The 22,193-nt window shown below is 35.0% G+C and overlaps 1 protein-coding gene across 22 annotated transcripts in view; it reads right to left on the bottom strand.

The window, feature by feature from the left end:
* The window catches only part of MIPOL1 (mirror-image polydactyly 1), a 403,522-nt gene that overhangs the window by 271,583 nt on the left and 109,746 nt on the right, over positions 1–22,193 (bottom strand). For 3 of the 22 annotated variants that reach the window (XM_073998518.1, XM_073998521.1, XM_073998517.1), the window contains one exon: positions 16,654–17,906. The exons of 16 other annotated variants lie outside the window; for them this stretch is intronic. In XM_073998518.1, coding sequence (XP_073854619.1) covers positions 17,877–17,906 — 30 coding nt within the window. In that variant the 3' untranslated portion in view covers positions 16,654–17,876. Of the gene's footprint in view, positions 1–3,566; positions 4,994–12,234; positions 13,265–16,653; positions 17,925–22,193 lie in introns of those variants that run through there. 3 more of the 22 variants (XM_073998520.1, XM_073998516.1, XM_073998519.1) reach the window with 3 other exon arrangements.

Raw genomic sequence — 22,193 nt, 5'->3', positions numbered from 1 at the left:
GTTACAAAGCTACAGTAATCAAAACAGCATGGTAACTGGCATAAAAACAGATAAATATGGGACCACAGGATAGACTAAAAACCAAAACAAAACCAGACACATAGACTAATGGAACAAAACTGAAAACCCAGAAATAAATCCACACATTCACAGCCCACTCATTTTTCACATAAGGAACTAAAAAAGATAAATATTCAATATATCCCAGATGTCTGCTCCATTTTAGCCCTTTAAATACAACAAATACCCTCCTGAATACAAAAGTCACAAAAACTAATTTATCACTTGTCTGTTTAACCCATCCCTCTCTGATCTCTCCTCCTGGCATCCTAATTTTCTGGCTGTGTACTCTGTGTATTCTAGTGGTAAAAGAAGGAAAGGGTAGAATGATAAGTCTGAGGAAGTAATCTAAACAGGTTGCAAAAAAAAAAAAAAAAATTAAGAGGACACAAAAACAAAAGTTACATAGTCCCTTAATTTTAGAAGTATCTGATATTCTGAGAACAGCCCTTTTATCATCCACAGTTTCTCAAGATCTCAGTCTGCTGGGATAGTCATAGAGTTTAACAAGAGGAAATGGTAATACAAACATAAAGGATATTATATCTCACATTTAATGTATGAACCGTTAATTATATTGAGGACTGTTAATTATATGGAATCATAACTATATTTAATACATTAAAGTTAAATTAGAATTATGTTTGTATAAAATTTAAGAACACTATGTTGGTATTTTCCTACCTTCCAGGTGTTTGCAATATTTACCTAAAACCTCTTTGCAGACTAAATGGATTTGAGATTACAATTATAGTAGGTGAATTAAAACTTAAAATTCACTAACAACACTTCCTCTTCAAATTCAATAATAAATGTAAAAATTCAAGAACCGTTCTGAATTTTCTGTTTTGATAAGAATTATACAAGAAAAGTATTGCATTTCTATAGTTTAATGTGAATAATCAGAATGTAATTAAAATGTAGAACAATATTTTATTACTAAAATGATTAAAATAAAGATAATTATAAAATTACCACATAAAAGGTCTGATTTGGCTTATTCGTTTTTTATAATCTCTTCAGTGCTGCAAAAGCATTTATTTCTAAGATGATGACTTTACTTCTCTGGCTAATACAACTACTAGGATGTGGTATTTTGATCCTTTTTGTATAGTTATAACCTTGTAATGCTGAACTCTATAGTTAGCTAATGACCAGGAAAACAAAATTCAGTAAATAATACCATTGTAATGAGTTGGTTCTTAAGTAAACTTCAATGGATCTTCTCAAAATCCATAAACAAACAACAGTATAACCTAAATGTTAAGTTGGCAGTTATTGCATAAAAGGACAGAGATGTTTCTTACACTATTTTAAAACACAAATCAGAGTTCAGGAAAGAGCATTAGCGTTTACTGGATGATAGCCACAGTTTAATAGTTTATTAAGCTCTTTTTCAGTTATATTCGTGGAATCACAGGTGCTTCCTCTTAGTTTGCAAACTTTATTTGCCATTATAAATGTTGTAATCTCAACAGAGCTGTCAATTATTTAAGTGCTCATTCTTAATTTTCTTGTATAATGTGTGCTGCCCAAACATTGTTAAATCCTAACAGAAGCAACTCTAACTTCTAAGATGACAACATGACTAAAACTAAAAGTTCATATGACAAATCAAAGTATCAACAAGTTGAATATTATATAAAAAGTCATTCTCATTGAGACTTCAAACTCAAATTATTTCTGAACATGTAAGTATGATAACTAGTGTTCTCTACAGGAGGCAAGTAAATATTTGTGTACTGATTAACCAACTACTGTAGCAAAAGCTTTAAAGACCTTAGACAGTTCTCAGGACACTTTCTAGTTTTTAATGAAGTCAATCATTTACCTGCATTTTTTTTTAATGTTCTTAAAGTTGTTTTATGGATGTGTATATGTAAGGCCAGGAACATCATTCAAACTATTGAGCAGTGATTAACTTAAGAGCAATCTTAGTGAAAACAGTCTATCATTCAGCTCCCTAAAGTCAACTAGTATTTTAAAACTATAATTTTCCTATGACTTAGCTCTTTCCTCACCTGCCTGCCCTCTTTGTACTTTCGTCATCTCTGGTGTTTGGAAGTAGTTTTTCATTGCCAAGATCATTCTATATATTCTTTTTTTTTTTTTTTTTTTGAGACGGAGTCTCACGCTGTTGCCCAGGCTGGAGTGCAGTGGCGTGATCTCGGCTCACTGCAAGCTCCGCCTCCCGGGTTCCCGCCATTCTCCTGCCTCAGCCTCCTGAGTAGCTGGGACTACAGGCGCCCGCCACCGCGCCCGGCTAATTTTTTGTATTTTTAGTAGAGACGGGGTTTCACTGTGGTCTCGATCTCCTGACCTTGTGATCCGCCCGCCTCGGCCTCCCAAAGTGCTGGGATTACAGGCTTGAGCCACCGCGCCCGGCCGATCATTCTATATATTCTTAAGCCTAATCCGTTTATTTCCTCAGCTCAATACAAAACTGCCCCACTTCCAGTAACGCTTCTCTCTGAACCCTCTGTAACTGAGCATGCTCCTTCTCTCACATACTGTTGCTTCAGATGCAGGAAAAAAGGACTTGGATTTTCCTACTTTCCAACTGCTATTTCCAGTCTAAGAACACTTCGTTATATATCGCTTTCATTTTTGAAGTTTCTGCTATCTCATTTAGAGCAGTACTCCTCAAAGTGTGATCCAGGGACAAGTACTACTCCAAAACTGTCTGTTACTGACATGAAGCTAGTACTAGAATTCAAAGTCAGCTATTAAACACTTTATGGTAATCTGACAAAGAAATTTTATGGCTGTTAAAGCCAATAGTTTAAAAACTATTATGTTTGAATTTTGCATATTTTTAAAATTTCACTTTTTACAATTCATTTTAATCATATTTACAAAGGTAGTAACATATAATAAAACTTTTAAAAAGCTTTGAAAAAAACTTTTAAAAAATGGTCCTTCACCACAGCTAGTTTGAGAAGCACTGATTTGGATTTAAATGACTAGTTTCTCATCTGTGACACTGTGAACTACTTACCACCAAGGTTACTTTCCCATATTTTAATGGAAAATTTTCTGGGCCAGGTGTGGTGGCTCATGCCTGTAATCCCAGTACTTTGAGAGGCTGAGGCAGATGGATTGCCCAAGGTCAGGAGTTCGAGACCAGTCTGACCAACATGGTGAAACCCCGTCTCTACTAAAAGTACAAAAAAATAGCTGGGCATGGTGGTGGGCACCTGTAATCTCAGCTACTTGGGGGGATGGGCAGGAGAACTGATTGAGCCTGGGGAGTGGAGGTTGCAGGGAGCAGAGATTGCATCATTGCACTACAGCCTGGGCAACAAGAGCGAAACTCTGCCTCAAAAAAAAAAAAAAAAAAAAATTTCTGCAAAAATTTTAGACAAAAACAATGGTCACCCAAACAACACTCTAAACTCACATTTAACCCTCTTTTTTTTTTTTTTTCTAATGAAATTTACCTTCAAACAATGTTCACAACCAGTACTGTATGTTGCTCTTAGGTCTCTTCACTCCTTAATTCAAAATTCTTGCTCTTAGATAACAACCTTCTATTCTTCTGCCTTCTTATTAAAAATACTCTAAGAAGAGCAAAATAATAGTTTCTTTTAAAAAGGATTATTTTTTGTCTATGCTAGACCATCTGGTTCACTATTTCAGTAACACTGTCCCAAGCACCTTCAAATTCCTTACACTAGAAACCTTGTCAACTTCAACCCAGGATAAATCCATTATAATAGAAAACAAATATATATTTTCTCCACTTTCACCATCAGCTAAAGACTGCTTGAATTAGCCAGGCACGATGGCTCACACCTGTAATCCTGGCACTTTGGAAGGCTAAGGTGGGAGGGTCACTTAAACCCAGTTCAAGACCAGCTTGGGCAACATAAGGAGACTCTGTCTCTACAAAAAATTTTAAAAGTAGCCGGGTGTGGTGGCATGCACCTATAGTCCCAGCTACTTGGGAAGCTGAGGAAAGAGGATCCCTTGAGCCCAGGAGGTTGAGGAGGTTGAGGCTGCAGTGGGCCACGATTGTGCCACTGCACTCAAGCCTGGGCAACAGAGCAAGAACCTGTCTCAAAAAAAAAAAAAAAAAAAAAAAAGACTCTGAATTTTATTATTTCCAGCCTCATGTGGGATACTGCATGCTGATCCATTTCATTTTCTTACCTGGATTTCTTCCACACACTGCAGTTTTACTGACCTCAAGACCCTAAATCCAACCTTCTATCTCCTAGGCTCAACAAATAAAGTATATCAAATAAGAAATAAGGGATTAAGTATAAACTTCTCTGACTTCATCTCTCTTCACTTCTAAATACAGCTATATATTTGTTATTAATCTTGTCTGAGTTCATTTCTCTCTGCCTCCTCTAAATCTTTTCCAAATCAAGAATTGTCTCTAGCTACACTCACAGTTTTCTTTTCATTTTCTGCTCTTCCTTAGAATTGGTCCTTTATATCAATTACCAAGATTATCTTAAAGATAATTTACATTTCAAGATAAAGCATTCACATGTGAACACTGAGTATTTGTGTTTCACGTGAGTGCTCACCAAAGGGTGACCATAGCAGATGAGGGCTTTAATAATAATCAGGTTGACAGGATGATCCATTTTGTGGATATCAGTCCGCCTATTTCCCCAGACATTCCTATCACTCCTCAATGAGCTCATGAACACAGTAAATATGATGGCAGGCATGGAAGTTCTGCAGAGGCTCGGCAACATGGATTTCCACTCACCAATGTTGACCTGGCTATAGCCACTGCTGCCAGTAGAGACCAGCACTGAGCTCCCAAAATGGCACCATTCCCTGGGCAATCTACAAGGGGAATAATGGCAGGGTGATTACACTGGACCATTTCCATTACAGAAAGGATTGTGCTGTCTTCTTATTGAAATAGACACTTCCTCTGGATATGGATCTGCCTTCCCTACACACAATGCTTCTGCAAAAAAAAAAAAAAAAAAACAACTGTGAACTTACAGAATGCCTTCATCTACCACCATGGCATCCCACAGAGTATTGCTTCTGATTCAAGAACTCACTTCACAGTGAAGCACAGATAAGCAGTGAGCCTGTGCTCAAGGAATTCATTAGTCTTACCATGTCCCTAATCATCCTGAAGCAGCTAGCTTGACAGAATGGCAAAATGGTCTTTTGGAGACTTGGTTACAGTGCCAGCTAGGTGGCAGTCCCTTGTGGGGCTGGGTAAATTTCTCTAAAATAACATATGTACTCTGTATCAGAGTCTATTATACAATGCTTTTTTACCCATAGCCAGGATTCATGGGTTCAATAATTAAGGGATAAAAACAGGAATGACTCCATTCACTTTTACCCCTAGTGATCCACTAGCAAAATATTTGCTTCCTATCTCTGCAAATTAAGATGCTGTTAATTCAAGCATCTTAGTTCCAAATGGGGAAAAGCTTTTGCAGGAGGACATAACATGGATACCACTTGTCTGGAAGTTGAAATTACCACCTGGAATTCCTCATGCCTTTGAATCAACAGGTGAGGAGGGAGGCTGCTGTACTGGCTGGGATCACAGATCCTCACTACCAAGAGGAAACTGGGTTGCCACTATCCAAAAGGGGTAAGGAGGAATATATGTTGAATACAGAAGATCCCCTAGGGCATTCCTTATATTCATGTCATGTATCTATTCATATCTAGTGAAAATATCCTTTAAAAATGAGAGTAAAATGAAGACATTCATATAAATGAGAACTGAATTCAACAACAGCAGATATATACAGTATTAGAAAAAGCAGAAAGAATAAGAAGGCGAAAAGGAGAAGGAAGAAGAAGAAAAAGGGAAGAAGAGGTAGAGGAGGAGATAAAGGAAAAAAGCAAGGAACGAAAGAAAGAAAAGGAGAGAGAAAGGGAGGGAGGAAGAAGGAAAGAAAAAATGCTAAAAGATAGTTATTTAAGTTAAGAAAAAACAAAATTGAAATTCCTACATAAAGAAAGAAAGTTAATTTAAAATAAATGTGTAGATAAAAGAGTATATTTTTGCTTCTCATAATTTCTTTGAAGGATTTTTTTTATTTGAAATAAAATGAATACAAAATATATGTCAACATATTAAGAAGACGAGGGCAAATGGAATTTTGCTGTTTAAAGATTATTACAATTTAAACCATGTAGTGCATTATTAATTTGAAGCAGAGTGTGATAAGTGAAATAAATGGAGATATATACCATGTATTGAAAAACTAAAAATTATTAAGATGTCAGTCTCCCTCTGTTCCAATAATCTATAGACTCAATACAATGAAAATCATAACTCTATCAAGTGTTTTGTAGAAATTAAAAATCTGACTCTTATGATTACAGGAAAATGCAAAGAACCTAGAATAACCAAAAAAACCTTACAAAAGAACAAGTTGGAGGACTTTCAACGGTTGTCTTAGAAATTTACAGTAATTAATGCAGTGTGACATTAGCAAAAAGATAGACAAATAGATCATTAGAAAAGAATAGTACATCCATAAACAGACATACACTTATATGGTCAATTAATTTTTTTCAATGGCATGAAAGCCACTTAATGGGGGAAAATCATCTCTCAATAAATAATGCTGAAACAACTGGATATTCACCTGTTTAAAAAAATGAACTTCAATCTTTATCTTACCATACATAATAATTAACTCAAAATAAATCACAGACTAAAAGTGAAAACTAAAACATTAAAGCCTGTAGAGGAAAACAAGCTGTCATCTTTGCAATCTTGAAATGAGGAAAGATTCCTTAAACAAGACAATTAAAATATTGATAAATTAGATGTCATCAAAATTTAAAACTTCCTCCCATCAAAATATGGTATTAACAAAATAAATAAACAAGCAAAAACTGGGAGAAAATATTTTAACACATGTATCTGACAACAGACTTCATCCAGAATCAATCAGAACCACACCCAGAAACACAAATCAATAATAAAAAGTCAAATCACCCAAAATAAAAATGAGCAAAAGACATGAACAGATGTTTCAATAAAGAAAATACATGAATGGCCAATAAGTATCTGAAAAAGTTCACAACAGCATTAGTCACTGGGAGGTGCAAATTAAAATCACAATGATATACCAATATATGCCTACTAAAATATCTACAATTTAAGACACTGACAATAACAAGTGTTGATTAGTATGTAGAGCAACCAGAACTTCAGTAAATTGCTGCTGAGAATGTAAAATAATAGTCACTTCCAAATAAAGTGTGCTGATTTATTTTAAAAATAAATACATCCCTATCTTATAATGCAGCAATTCCACTCTTAGGTGTTTAACCAAGAAAATAAAAATGTATGTCCACAAAAAGACCTATACAAGAATTCTTGTGGCAGTCTTAATCATAATAGATAAAAACTGGACAAATCCAAATGTCCACCAACAGGAGAATGAACAACAAATGTAATATTAAACAATGAAGTATTGCTTATCAATAAAAAGAACAAAATTACTGATTGGAAAATATCACAAATACCTTGCTGATATTATACAATACCAGTTACATAGAATTCTAGAAGAAGCAAAACAAATCTGTAATTTAAAAAAAAACAGTAAAGTTGTTTGGGTGGGGCAGAAATGATTGATAGAGAAGAAATATAAATGAGGGAACTTTCTATGGCTATGGAAATGTGTATACCTTTATAAGGATGTGGTTACATGCGTGTATAAATTTGTCAAAACTCATCAAATTGCCAGTTTAATATTTATGTATTTCATTTGTACATGTAAATTTTATCTTAAATCAAAATTGTGAGAAAATAAAAAGTTAACATTAACAGTGAAAAACTCTGAATTTTCAATGATTGTTAAAACAAAAATAACGAAAGGACTCATAAAAATCTCTAATACACTTAACTACTTTAAATTTTATATGGAACCAAAAAAGAGCCCGTATAGTCAAGACAATCCTAAGCAAAGAGAACAAAGCTGGAGGCATCACGCTACCTGACTTCAAACTATACTACAAGGCTACAGAACCAAAACAGCATGGTACTGGTACCAAAACAGATACATAAAAAAATGGAACAGAACACAGGCCTCAGAAATAACACCACACATCTACAACCATCTGATCTTTGACAAACCTGACAAAAACAAGAAATGGGGAAAGGATTCCCTATTTAATAAACAGTGTTGGGGAAACTGGCTAGCCACATGCAGAAAACTGAAACTGGATCCCTTCCTTACACCTTATACAAAAATTAACTCAAGATGGATTAAAGATTTAAATATAAGACCTAAAATCATAAAAATTCAAGAAGAAAACCTAGGCAATACCATTCAGGACATAGGCATGGGCAAAGACTTCATGACTAAAATACCAAAAGCAATGGCAACAAGAGCCAAAATTGAGAAATGGCATCTAATTAAACTAAAGAGCTTCTGCACAGCAAAAGAAACTATGATCACAATGAATAGGCAACCTACAGAATGGGAGAAAATTCTTGCAATCTATCCATCTGACAAAGGTCTAATATTCAGAATCTACAAGGAACTTAAACACATTTACAAGAAAAAACAAACCCATCAAAAAGTGGGCAAAAGATATGAACAGACTCTTTTCAAAAGAAGACATTTATGCAGCCAAGAAACATATGAAAAAAAGCTCATTATCACTGGTCATTAGAGAAATGCAAATCAAAACCACAGTCAGATACCACCTCATTCCAGTTAGAATGGCAATCATTAAGTCATAAACCAACAGATGCTGGAGAGGATGTGAAGAAATAAAACACTTTTACACTGTTGATGGGAGTGTAAATTAGTTCAACCATTGTGGAAGACTGTGTGGCAATTCCTCAAGGATCTAGAACAAGAAATACCATTTGACCCAGCCATCCCATTACTGGATATATACCCAAAGGATTATAAATCATTCTACTATAAAGACACATGTACACATATGTTTATTGCAGCACTGTTTACAATAGCAAAGACTTGGAACCAACCCAAATACCCATCAATGTTAGACTGGATAAAGAAAATGTGCCACATATACACCATGGAATACTATGCAGCCATGAAAAAGGGATGTGTTCATGTCCTTTGCAGGGACATGGATGGAGCTGAAAACCATCATCCTTAGCAAACTACCACAGGAACAGAAAACCAAACACTGCATGTTCTCACTCATAAGTGAGAGTTGAACAATGAGAACACATGAACACAGGGAGGGGAACATCATATACTGGGGCCTGTGTGTGTTGGGGGGACGTTGGGGGCAAGGGGAGGGATAGCATTAGGAGAAATACCTAATGTAGATGATAGGCTGATGGGTGCAACAAACCACCATGGCACATGTATACCTATGTAACAAACCTGCAGGTTCTGCGCATGTATCCCAGAACTTAAAGTATAATAAAAATAAAATAAATAAAACAAAAGAGAAGTGCAATCGAATGAATGAATTGTCATGTTCAAAATCTCTTAATCAATAAAATGCAGCATTTAGTCACCACATGAAAAAAAAGAGGTTGATAAGAGGCATGTGGAAAAATACTAATTTGAGTCAATTTTATAGCTAAGTTGTCTGCAATTAATTCCCCATACTAAATTCTTGGTAATTAAATGTATTTTTACAAAATGACCTATTTCATTTTCCCTATAGTTCAGTTGTTATAGTAAATGATAGTTAAAAGTTTGCAAGTTCTCCAAAAATAAATGAATAAATGAGTAAATATTTTTAAAAAAAGAAAATCTAGGTCTACTTCACACAATGAAAACATTTTTTAAAAAATCAATCCTCCTAAGCAAAGTACAAGTTTTTTAAAAAGATACATTTCTTATCTATATAAGAACAGAATAAAACAAATAAATGTGGTCATCTTAGATAGACTGTGATGTCGAATATGACTTTTTCAAAAAGATAAAACTAAGGAGTCATATAAAAATATCAGATCAGTGATTGCTGTTGAGAGGTGGGAACATGAATTGGTTGGATAGGGCATGAGGAAACTTTCTAGGTTAATACTGTAGTAATGTTCTGTATCTTGACTGTGGTGATGACTATATAGTTGTATGCACTTGTCAGACATAGAGAATGCGCACTTAGTTTTCTATATTTCAATGTGTATAACTTTTAAATAAAAACAAAATAACCACAAAAATACAGAATTCCACCTAATGATATACTATGCTGAAGAATATAGAAGCCAATGTATTGTTGCCTGCATTTACATGAATGCATCGGATGCCTAAGTAAATACCTAGATAATGTGATAAATCAAGTTTAGCAAAATATAGTAATAGATTTCAGGTGGTATGTATACAAACGTCCATTGTAAAATTCATACAAATTTTCCATATGTTTAAAATTTTTCATAATAAGATGTTAGGGTCAAGGTTGAAAGTAAAGGATGGAAAAGGATATAACATTCAGATATATAAGTAGATGTTAAGGCAAAAAGTATTATCAGAAATGAACGTGGGCATTTCATAATGATAAAACAGTCTATTCGATAGGAAGATAGAGTCATCGTAAAGACCTTAGTACACAATAAAATGGCTTCAAAATAAATAAAATGAAAATTGACAGAATTAAAAGGAGAAAAATTAATCGTAATCACTGAATACTTTAAACACCTCTCTTGATAACCAACATAACAGATGCACAATAAATCTATGCACAACAACTGGACAACATGATTAACCTATTTGGTCTAAATAACATATGGAAACAATACTACACTCAATAACTACAGAATATACAAACTTCATGAATTGCCTAAGAAACAGAACCTATTTGGGGTCACAGGGCAAGTATCAACAAATTTCTAAGGATTGAAATAGTATAGCTTATATTTTCTCACCACCAGAGAATTAAATTCCAGCTCAGTGACAGAAAGATAGCCTCAGAATTTCCTAATGTTTTAATATTAAGCAACATATTTTTAAGTAATTCATGGGTCAAAGAAGAAAACAAAAGTAGAAACTAAAAAATATTTCAACATATATAATAATTAGACACATATAACGAGAAATGGCATATCAAAAATTTATGGAATGCGAAGCCGTATATAAAGAAAAAAGTAATCATTTTCATGAAAAGATCAACCATTTGGAACACTCAATATTGCTAAGATGCCAGTCTTGCTTTAACTATTCTTCAGAGGCCATGCAATCCCCACTAAATACTACCAGCTTGAAGAACAACAAGCTGAATGAAGAACTGAGAAAAGCTACAGAAATACTGAAGAACATTGACAGTTGGATCCTTACACTACCACAAATTAAGACTTACTACAATGCTACAGAAATTAAGATCCTGGATCATTATTGCAGGGATAAAAACCTACAACAATGGAATAGAACAGAGTCCAGAAACAGATCCACACAATAACCTAAGTTATTACACAAGCTCTACTGCAATTCATTGCTGGGAGGATGGGGAGACATAACTCATTAGTTGCACAATGCTGAGACAAGTCGACTAGACATCTATATGAAGAAAATAACCGACTTTGACAATTTAAAAAGTATTTTGAAACTGATCAAGACCTAAATGTGAAAGCTAAGATAATCAAGCTTCTAGAAGAAAGCACAGTAGAACATGTTCAAATGCGAATGGCAAGGGTTTCTGAAACAGGACACAAAATGCATTAACCATAGGAGAAAAAAATGATAAATTAGACTTAATTAAAATTAAGAATTTTTTCCATCAAAAGACAGCATTAAGAGAATAAAAATGCAAGCCACAGCCTGTACAAATATATATAAATTACATAAATTAATAAGAAAAACAACGAAATTTAATAATGGACAATAGCCCTGAAGAGACATTTCACAAAAGAAGATATCAAAATGGCCAAAAAACATATAAAAAGCTACTAACATCATTAGTCATTAGGGAAACACAAAATACAAAATAAATCCACAATGAAATATGACTATACACCATCAGAATGACTGACATTAAAATGAGTAATGATACCAAGTATTAACTCTCACAACTGGAGCAACTCACTTACATTGCTGCTGTAAACGGGCACAACTTTGGAAAAACATTTGGCATTACCTAAGAAAGCTAAACCTATGACTCCACTATTCTTTTCTTTTGTATGTGCCTGTACATGTATCAAAAGAAATAAACTTTTAGGTCCATCAAAAGATATGTTCAAGAATCTCTGTAATACTTCATTCATAAAAAGTTAAAAATGAAAACAATCTAAATTTCTGTCATCTGTTTAATACGCAAATAAATCATGGCATATTCACACAATGGAACATCACACCACAATGAAAAAGACACATTATTAACAATTATTAACAATACAGATCAACATACAGTCATAACATTGGGTGACAGAAATTAGACACAAGGAGTATATAACATATGATTCCTTTTATATGAAGTTTTAAAACATGCAAAATGACCCATGGAGACAGAAGTAAGAGGAGTGATTATCTTTGGTGAGAAATTCTGACTGGGAAGAGACAGGAAAGAGCCTCCTGGAGTACTAGCAGTGTTCCATACCTTGATCTGGATGCTGCTTACAAGGGAACACAAATATATAAAAATTCATCAAATCCTTCACTTGAGATTACTTCACTTCAAGTTATACCTTAATTTACAAAAATACAAGCTTCCAGAGCTTTCATATCTATTCCTCTCCTTATTTTTCTTGTTTAGAACCTCTTCATCTCTTGCCTCAATTATAATAGGTTCCCATTATCACTGGTCTCCTCAGACTTATATTTATATCAAGGCACTTGATAAAGTCTTGCCCAGAAATCCTCCTCAGGAGTGCACTTTCTGCATTATAAGAAAACTCAAAAACTGCAAGTTTCACATTGCCTAGAGAATTAAGTCTACATTTCTTAGCATTTTACCCGCCTAAAGTCCCCAAATGAAATTTCAAATAACATTTCTAGGTATAACTTTTCTAAGAAGGCTATTCAGAAATACGTTTATTTTTAAACGTTTATATTCTTTGGTCCATCTTTTTCATTTCTAGGAATTTTCCTTGAGGAAAAAAACATGGATGTACATAAAAATTTAGTTACAAAAATGTTACCATTCTCAAAACTCTCAATGGCAGGTGAGTTAAACAAATCTTAACACGTCCACATTATCAAAGCATGAGGCCGGGTGCAGTGACTCATGCCTGTAATCTCAGCACTTTGGAAGGCAGAAGCAGATAGATCGCTTGAGCCCAGGAGCTCAAGACCAGTCTGGGCAACATGGTGAAACCCCATTTCTACAAAAAATACAAAAAAAAAAAAATTAGTCTGGCATCGTAGTGTGTGCATGTTGCCCCAGCTCCTTAGAGGCTGAGGTTAGAGGATCACCTGAGCCTGGGACGTCAAGGCTGCAGTGAGCTGAACCAGAGCCATGATCACACCACTGTATTCCAGCTTGGGTAACAGAGTGAGACTCTGTCTTAAATAAATAAATAAATAAATTGAAGTAAAATTATGAGAATATCTAACAAAATGTCAAATTAATGTGAAAAATCAGGCTACAAAGTAGTATATACAATATAATATGCATTGAAAAAAGACAATCTACATATAACTTTCTAGGAAGTGAGTCTGGGGGCAATTTTTTCCTTCTTTTTGCTTATCTGTACTTTCCAAAGTTACATATACTTTCAAAAAGTTGTAAAAATTTCACAATAAGAAAAAAGTAATTACAATAGATGAACCATCAACAATATATTTTAGCAAGATTGACTGAAAAACATGCATAAGCAAATAATTGTATGATAGACAGGAAAGCAAATTAACAAACTGACAAGGGAAAAAATTAATGAAAATCTTACAGTCACTATAATTAAGAATACCAAATATGTTTCCTACTTTTCCTGAAAAATGAAATTCTACATGTTATGCTTTATTTTCCTTTTGAGTATAATCTTTTTGTCAAATTTCTAATATTTTAAATTTATTATTTTGTATCTATTATATGCTAAACACTATGCTAATTATAAGAAGCACAAAGTGAAGGCAACACTAAAAAAGGAGAGATTAAGACACTAGGATATTTGATTATTTCCTCTGCTAAAGTGAAAAGATAACCTTGAAGGTTACATCATTGGCCAGGATTCTAGGTATGCTTATCAAGTGGGTTTGTTAGCTTATGCTGCACTCCCCAATCTCAATCTGCTTTATCACAGTGACTGCTGGTCATGCAGATGCCAAGTGAGAAATTCATAACCAGGCCAGGAAAGTTCTAGCACCCATTTCTGAATCTTGAAATATGTGTCATTATACTATCTTCTCAGACCTTAATTTCTATACTTGTTACAATAAGGAGGAAATTCTTTGCAAGTTTTAAATTATTCATACTTTTCCTTAGATATGCTTCTTCTCTTTAACCACTTCTGAATCTGGTTTACGGACTGTGTGATAAAGTATGTATCATTTAGGGTTTTTTCCTATACATCCATATAAAAATTACACAGAAAAATATCTGGAATCACTAACCCTAATAATTGAAATACATTCAAAATCTTTATTTCTAGTGCCTTTTTCTCTTGACTGCAAATCACTATAGCACAATTACTTGACAAACCAAGAATTCCAACACATGGATTTACCAGTTTTTTACTATCCGGGACCTTGCCTTCTGTGATACCACACTCTCCTCAGTTTCTTTCTACGTGCCTCATCACTCCTCTTCCTCTTTACATAAGGGAGAGTCCATGGTGAGGGAGAGTCTGGGGTTCATTGCTGTAATAACTCTGGTCCCTCACCCATTAAAATCTCAATCTTAGTTAAAATCAAATATCTACTACACCACACTACTTACACCACACTCAAGATGCTAAAAGAAATCACACAACTTCCCTGACACGCTTTTAAAAATTTAACTACCCTAATTCTTAAATGTGTATTCAGCTCTGCCTGGCAATCTTATATTTCTCTAGTTATGTTCATTTACATACAAACAATGACGACGACTCCAAACTGTCTCTACATTATAAATCTTCAGCACCATCCACTAATCCACTGAAAATCTAAATTAATCTAACATTTTAATAGAGAGGGACACTGCACCCCCAACTTTCCTTTACTAAATTTATCAACTTGCCAGCATCTGTATCTATCCAAGCTCTTTGCATACATCTGTTAGAATGAAAGTAGTTTCCCTGTTCCTAACAAAAGCCAATTCTTACACTTATGTTCTAGAACCTATTTCCTATCAATTTACTCATTTACTCCAGGACTTGGTTCTTTTTATTTATATATTTATTTATTTATTTTTATTTATTTATTTTTTGAGATGGAGTCTTGCTCTGTCTCCCAGGCTGGAGTGCAATGGCACAATCTCGGCTCACTGCAACCTCCACCACCCGGGTTCAAGCGATTCTCCTGCCTCAGCCTCCCAAGTAGCTAGGATTACAGGCGCCTGCCACCACGCCCAGCTAATTTTTGTATTTTTCAGTAGAGACAAGGTTTCACCATGTTGGCCAGGCTGGCCTCAAACTCCTGAACTCAGGTCATCCACCCTGTTAATAATTGCACAGGCTGCAATTATGTTTTTTATCCCTGAAAACATCACTTTTTTCTTGGTTCATTTTTATCACTACAACAACCACATGTGGTAGAGTATCTCATTAAAAAAAGAAAGGAAAAAAAAAAAAAAAAAAAACTCCCAAGATACCATAAGCCCTCTCTCCATCTAATGCCAATTTTTCCATCTACATTACAAGAGGGGGGGAAAAAAGTTGTATTCACTGTCTGCATTTCCTCTATTTGCATTCTCCCCTCAAACACTCCAAGGTGGCCTCTGTTCTGGACAGTACTCCTGTCAAAGCCCTCAACATCATCCACGTGATCAAATCTATCTTCATTTTGCTTGAACCCACACCATTCAAGGGAACTGACTATGCTCATCTTTTAGAAACAATTTCTGGCTGGGCACGGTGGCTCACGCCTGTAATCCCAGCAGTTTGGGAGGCCAAGGCAGGTGGATCACCTGAGGTCAGGAGTTCACGACTAGCCTGGCCAACATGGTGAGACCTCGTCTCTACTAAAAGTACAAAAAAATAATTAGCCAGGCATGGTGGTGCACGCCTGTAATCCCAGCTACTCGAGAGGCTGAGACAAGAGAATTGCTTGAACCCAGGATGTGGAGGTTGCAGTGAGTTCATATTGCGCCACTGCATGCTAGCTTGGGCAACAGAGCAAGATTCAGTCTCAAAAAAAAAATAATAATAAATAAATAGAAACAATTTCCCCTCTTGCCTTCCCTGACACCACACTCATTTCAGTGTCCGTCCACCTCATTCAACATTCTTTTCCAATCTCCTCTCCTGGCTCCTCCTCTTTTGCCCAACTGCTAAATGTTGACATACCACACAACTTGGTCTTGGCCCCTCTTCTCTTTGGTGAGCTTTCCCTAACTTCATCTAGTCCCACAGTTTTACTTATCCATATCCCAATGGCTTCAATAACCAAGTAACTGCTCAAAATTCTCCCTGAATTTTTAAGAATAATTTCAAATATACCATATCCAAAAGAGAATGTAATATGCTGTAATATGTCTTAAAATATGTTGATCTCACCCCAAAGAAACTTCCCCATCACAACAGATGGAGCCAACACAGTGTTCAAGTCCAAATACAGAAGTCAGCCTTAATTCTTTTTGCTCCTTTATGTCCAAATCCAATTTGTCTTCGAGGCCTACTTATTGTACTTTTAAAATATTTCCCAAATCTGTCCACTTTCTTGATTGACACTTGTTCCTCTGAACCACCATCAGTTTCATCTTTTGCTTAGACTATTTCAACAGCTTTTGTCTTTCAGTCCCTTCTGCATTTAGATGCAATATCTGCTTCTGACCATTATCTGAAGACCATATGGACTTGTCTGCTGCCTATGTCTTCTGCCTTATCACTTGTAACTATCTTCCTTGCTCACTGTACCTCAATCAAATGGAAGCTTGGCATATTTGCATTGATTCCTTAAACACCTAAGTTTGTTCACTCTCTCAGGGTACTGTTGATCTCTTCTTTTCTGGTGGAATGCTCTTTCCATAGCTCTCTGCACAGCTGGATACTTCTCTTCCTCAAGTTTTCAAGTCTTAGAGCAACAATTCATCTTGAAAACTAGGCCTGCCTTGATCACCCTATTTAAAGTGACAATCCCACCCGCAGCTGCCGTCACTATACATTTACCTATTTTCATCACACCACTGAAAGGACTTTATTTGTTTGTTCACTATCTACATCTGCATATGAAAATGTAAGTTCCATAAGAGTAGGAATATTTTATATCTGGATTATTGCTGAGTTCCCAACACACAGCACATAACAGGTACTCAATAAAATGTGAATGAATGAATAATATTTCACTAAATTCTTTTAGTTTCATGTATCTTGAAATATCTAAAATAGCTAAGTTCAATAATTCCACAAACATAGTAAGTAACTTCACATCCAAGGGACTGTAATTGACACAAATAAATAAACAGTTTCTATCTTCATGCAAGTGCATGTTAGTAGGAAAGCCAGGCATAAAATCAATTAACTGTAATACAGTGTGATAAGGCCTGTAACAGGATACAAGGTAAAATATGGGCACAAATGACATAGCTATCAATATTGATTCATGCGAGCGATCTTTACAGAAGAGATGATATTTAAAATGTCTTTGAAGTATAATGCAGACAAGTGAGCAACAAGTAGAGAGGAAGTATGTTCTAGTAAGAGGGAAAAACAGGCTTAAAGGCAGAAAGAGTCAAAAAGAATAGACTAATGTACTTTCCATGCATTCTTCAGCAGTTTCCTAGAATTTTCTTCATTGCATCACTAGATTGGATTCATGTCTTCTTCTTCATGTCTTCTTCTTACTTAGTTTACTCCTTCAGCTTGGTGCTTGGTATAGGTTTGTAGCCTATATTGGCAAAGGAATCTGAACAGTGAAATGTTTAGCTGAATTTCTTTAATTACCCCTTGATTCTTCCATGGGTTTTCTATCAATGTTGAACATGAAGGATCTCTGGATCTGTACTTTTCATTACAATATTTGTTAATAAAAAAAAAAGAGGCACTAAATTATCACAAAAGGTGTGCTCATTATATTTCATCTAAAGGAGCAATATAAATATCTTAGAAATATTTTAAACAATAAAAACAGGAAATAAGAGTATAGAAATTAATAATAAGTTTAGATATATGGAATGACTCATTTCTAGAAAATAGTGATGAGTGCAGATTCTCCGTATGGTGTCCAGAAAACAGAAATGTATGATCACTGATTTGGCCTTGACAGACAGGCAAGAAAAAACTAACATCTAGAAGACACAAAAGTAGAAGGAAACCCAAGGAAAGGTTGAAGGATACAAAGATGTTTAACCTGAAAAGCAGAAACAGTGCTAGTTTCTGCTTTGCCTTGCTGTGCTTTGCTCCTAAAAGTTTTTAGCATGTATGCACCTTTTCTTATAGTTTCTGAACTAATTATAATCAAGCCTGGCAATATAATCAAAGCTCCATTCTCATCAGTCAATGCCAATGAAATTCATCCAAGAGTCATAGCATATTTTCCATTAGTCCTATAATAGATTCCAAACATGTACGTTCATATAGAATTTACCACTTTCTTCCTTTATCCCTGCTGTACTCTAAGTCTCTATGACAAGACTTTTGCCTTCTGTTTTGAGTGGTCCACTTGGTTAAAGTCCATAAAGTCCATATAGTTACCCCCATTCTCATACCTGACTTATTCAGGTCCCAGGGGTTGGGCCCCTCACTTAGGTACCGGCAAGGGTCCAATCAATGAAGAGCTCTACAATATTATCTTACTAACTACAAATACCAATAAGACCCAAAGCCTCCAGGTGCCAGGCCTTGCCCATTTATGTATACCCTTATAAGGAAAACATACCCTAGAGCTAGCCTAATTTTGCCAGAATATCTAGGAATAATTACTTTAATTACTGTATCTCCCAATAAAGTCAGCCCTCAAAGCTAATAAATCACCAATCCTGGCTAGTTCAATAATTTTCTGTTGCTTACTGATGTGTGACCTGGGTCCAATTGTGCTTCTAGGCCTAGCCCTCATGACTTAAGACATTACTGATAAATATTTGAATATATTTGATGCAAATAATATGATCAAATGTTTTGAGACCAATTCTAACATCAATGGCTAGATATTAACAGAAGATGGATATTTGACTAAATTAAAAATTAGTGACAGATCAGATCATTAATTTAGTGAACAATTTAACTAGATGACTCCTAAGGTCCTATGAAATTTAAAATTCTGTAATTCTATAAAAATCTTTGCAATTAAAATTCTAAATTTTTTGTTTGGATAGAATAATAATCTGAAAGATCCCGGAAAAGAATAGTGAAGAAACGGAATTTTACAGCTTTATCTTCTGATTCCAGATATTTCTACAATTTGAATAAAATAGGGAAGTGTGAACTGGCCAAAAAAATGATAAAGAAAGAATAGAGGACTGGTTGGTAATATAATTCCTTGATCAAACAATTGCTAATTATAATTTTTAAATTAATGCTATGAAAGACTTTAAGGCTTTTGGCTCTCAGTTTGAGATAGAAGAGAAATGAAAAAACAATTTGGGATCAATAAGAGTATAACAATTTATCTGAAAAAGGTAACATTTTTAACTAGGCCAGTTAAAGTAAATAAATGATTTTGACTTGATTTGAAAAATAAAGTAAGATATCAAGTATATCAAAGTCAACAACTTATCACTGAATCAGAAATTTTTAATATCTATATGGAATGTGACTAAAGTTTTCCTAGCACTATACAGAAGACATAATTAGAAAATGTCTGATGCTAAATAATAGCTTTAAAATTAAGGCTGGGCATGGTGGCTCACAACTGTAATCCCAGCACTTTGGGAGGCTGAGGTGGGTGTATCATTTGAGGTCAGGAGTTCTAGACCACCTTGGCCAACGTGATGAAACCCTGTCTCTACTAAAAAAGTACAAAAAATTAGCCAGGTGTGGTGGCGCCTACTTGTAATACCAGCTACTTGTGAGGCTGAGGCAAGAAAATCGCTTGAACTCAGGAGGCAGAGGTTGCAGTAAGCCAAGATGGTGCCACTGCACTCCAGCCTTGATGACAGAGTGAGAATCCATTCTCAAAGTAAGTAAAAAATTAATTAAATTAAATTAAATTAAGGCAAAATCCCTGTGGTATTCCTTCCCAAAACTCAAAATTTCACTTTAATCACAAGAAAAACAAACCTAAATTCAGAGATATTCTCTAAAATATGTGAGAGGTACTCTTCAAAATTATTGAGGTTATGGAGGAAAAAAATACAAGGAAAGATGAATAGGCTGTCACCAACCAGAGGAGACTGGAAGAACGTGACAATTAAATGCAATATGCTACCCTGGATTGAATTATGAAACATAAGAAGGACACTAATGAAAACTGGTGAATTCTGAATAACATCTAGAGTTGAATTGATACTAATGTACCAATGTTGGTTTCCTAACTTTCACGAACACATCACAATGATTTAAGATAACAAAATTAGGGAAAACCAAAACTGGATAATATATGGGAGCTGTCTATATTGTACTATTTTTGAAACTTTTCTGTAATCTAAAACTATTCCAACAAGTTTATTTTTAAAAAATCAAAGTTAAGAAAAGTTTCCATTCAGAAATATAAGACAATAATTCAAAAGTGTAAGTATATAATGACTGTAACATAAAAATTAAAATGAGTATTTATTGAGCCATAAGGCTTGCAAATAAGCAAGTCAAAATAACTAAACAACACCTTTCTCATAAAATATAACCATAAATATAGTGCAGTGGTATTTATACATAACAACTTGTCAGCAAATATTACCAGATGTTAACTTCTTATTTATTTATCCTTTTATACCATGAAAGTCAGTGGAGGGAGAAAAGATAGGAAGAGGGAATGAGTGGCAGTGAATTTAATTATGCTCTATGTGCTTATTTTTAGTTAACTTACTTCCATGTCTAGACAGCATGGAATCATTTGTGGTGAACCAATGCTTCATTCAAGAACAAGAAAAGCCAGATTTAATACAAAAATCATCTGCCTAAAGGTATCAGAGGGCTGTTGCTGCAATAATGGCTTGAGTGTCTAAGATTCTAAAGAGGAATTAACTGGAGAGGAATCATTGGAGGATATGCAGTTATTTTTTCCCCCTGAAAGTGTCATATTCTAGGTATTGGGAAAACACTAAGAAATCAGGCTTTAACTAGGCAAAGAACTCCTGCTGGAAGACAGAGAAACCACCTAAGCTTTTGACAGCTATTCAGAGCTGAGGTGACAAAATGGAGATTTGAGACTTGTTTCTGAACCAAATCATTTGCCAAATTCCAAACTTCTACAGGTCTTTAAGTTAAAAAGCTAAGCCCCCAAACCTCTGAAAAAATAGTAGAGTTTTCCACAGTCTACCAGTGCTGAGGAAACAAACACACACTCGAATACAGGATCATCCAGCAGTCAGGCCCTTGTAAATACTCAGCTCTCAGTTTGGGAGGCCTCATCCAAAATAGAGGGGTGAACCACAACTAGGCCAAGACTTACCAAAACTTCCACTCAGCCTCCATGGGAGATGGTAAGGCATTTTGGATAGCAATGGAAATGAACTAATATGAAACATTTTACGAAGTAGGAGAGAAAAGGAAAAAGTGGTTAAGCGATCACCTTGTGAAGGCCAGAAAAGATGTGAACTAGTACGGAAACAGAGAGATTGTCTTTAAATAGAAGCATGTAGTTAGAAAAAAGTAAGGTAGAAAAGGCAGAGCACATGGGTGCAAATGCAGGCAGACTGGTAGATGAAATGGCTGTGGGCATACAGAAGTTATCTTTTTAACTGGGAGGAGAGGTTAGATAACTAAGGAGAAAGAAGAAATAAAAGAGTCCTCTAGAGGGAAGAGTGAATAGACAAGCAAAAAGCAAGAAGTTGCCAGGCAACACTAAGAACCTAACTGAATATATTAATAGTTGGTCATGGATTTAAGGTAAGTGCAGTCAGTAAATCTGTGTGATTTTTCTCCTGCCTTATAAAGCTGTGAAGATACAAAACAGATAGAAAGATTCATTTAACTAGGTTTTGATTTTGCTGGGTGAGTAGGACAAACGAAGAGGGCCAAGAGAAATGAGGTTACGTTATATGCAAGTTGGCTAGATGTGTGTGTGTGTTGGGGTGGG

Source organism: Macaca fascicularis, chromosome 7, assembly GCF_037993035.2.
Source record: "Macaca fascicularis isolate 582-1 chromosome 7, T2T-MFA8v1.1".
Classification (NCBI taxonomy): domain Eukaryota; kingdom Metazoa; phylum Chordata; class Mammalia; order Primates; family Cercopithecidae; genus Macaca; species Macaca fascicularis.
This window is presented reverse-complemented; position numbering and strand designations above follow the sequence as displayed.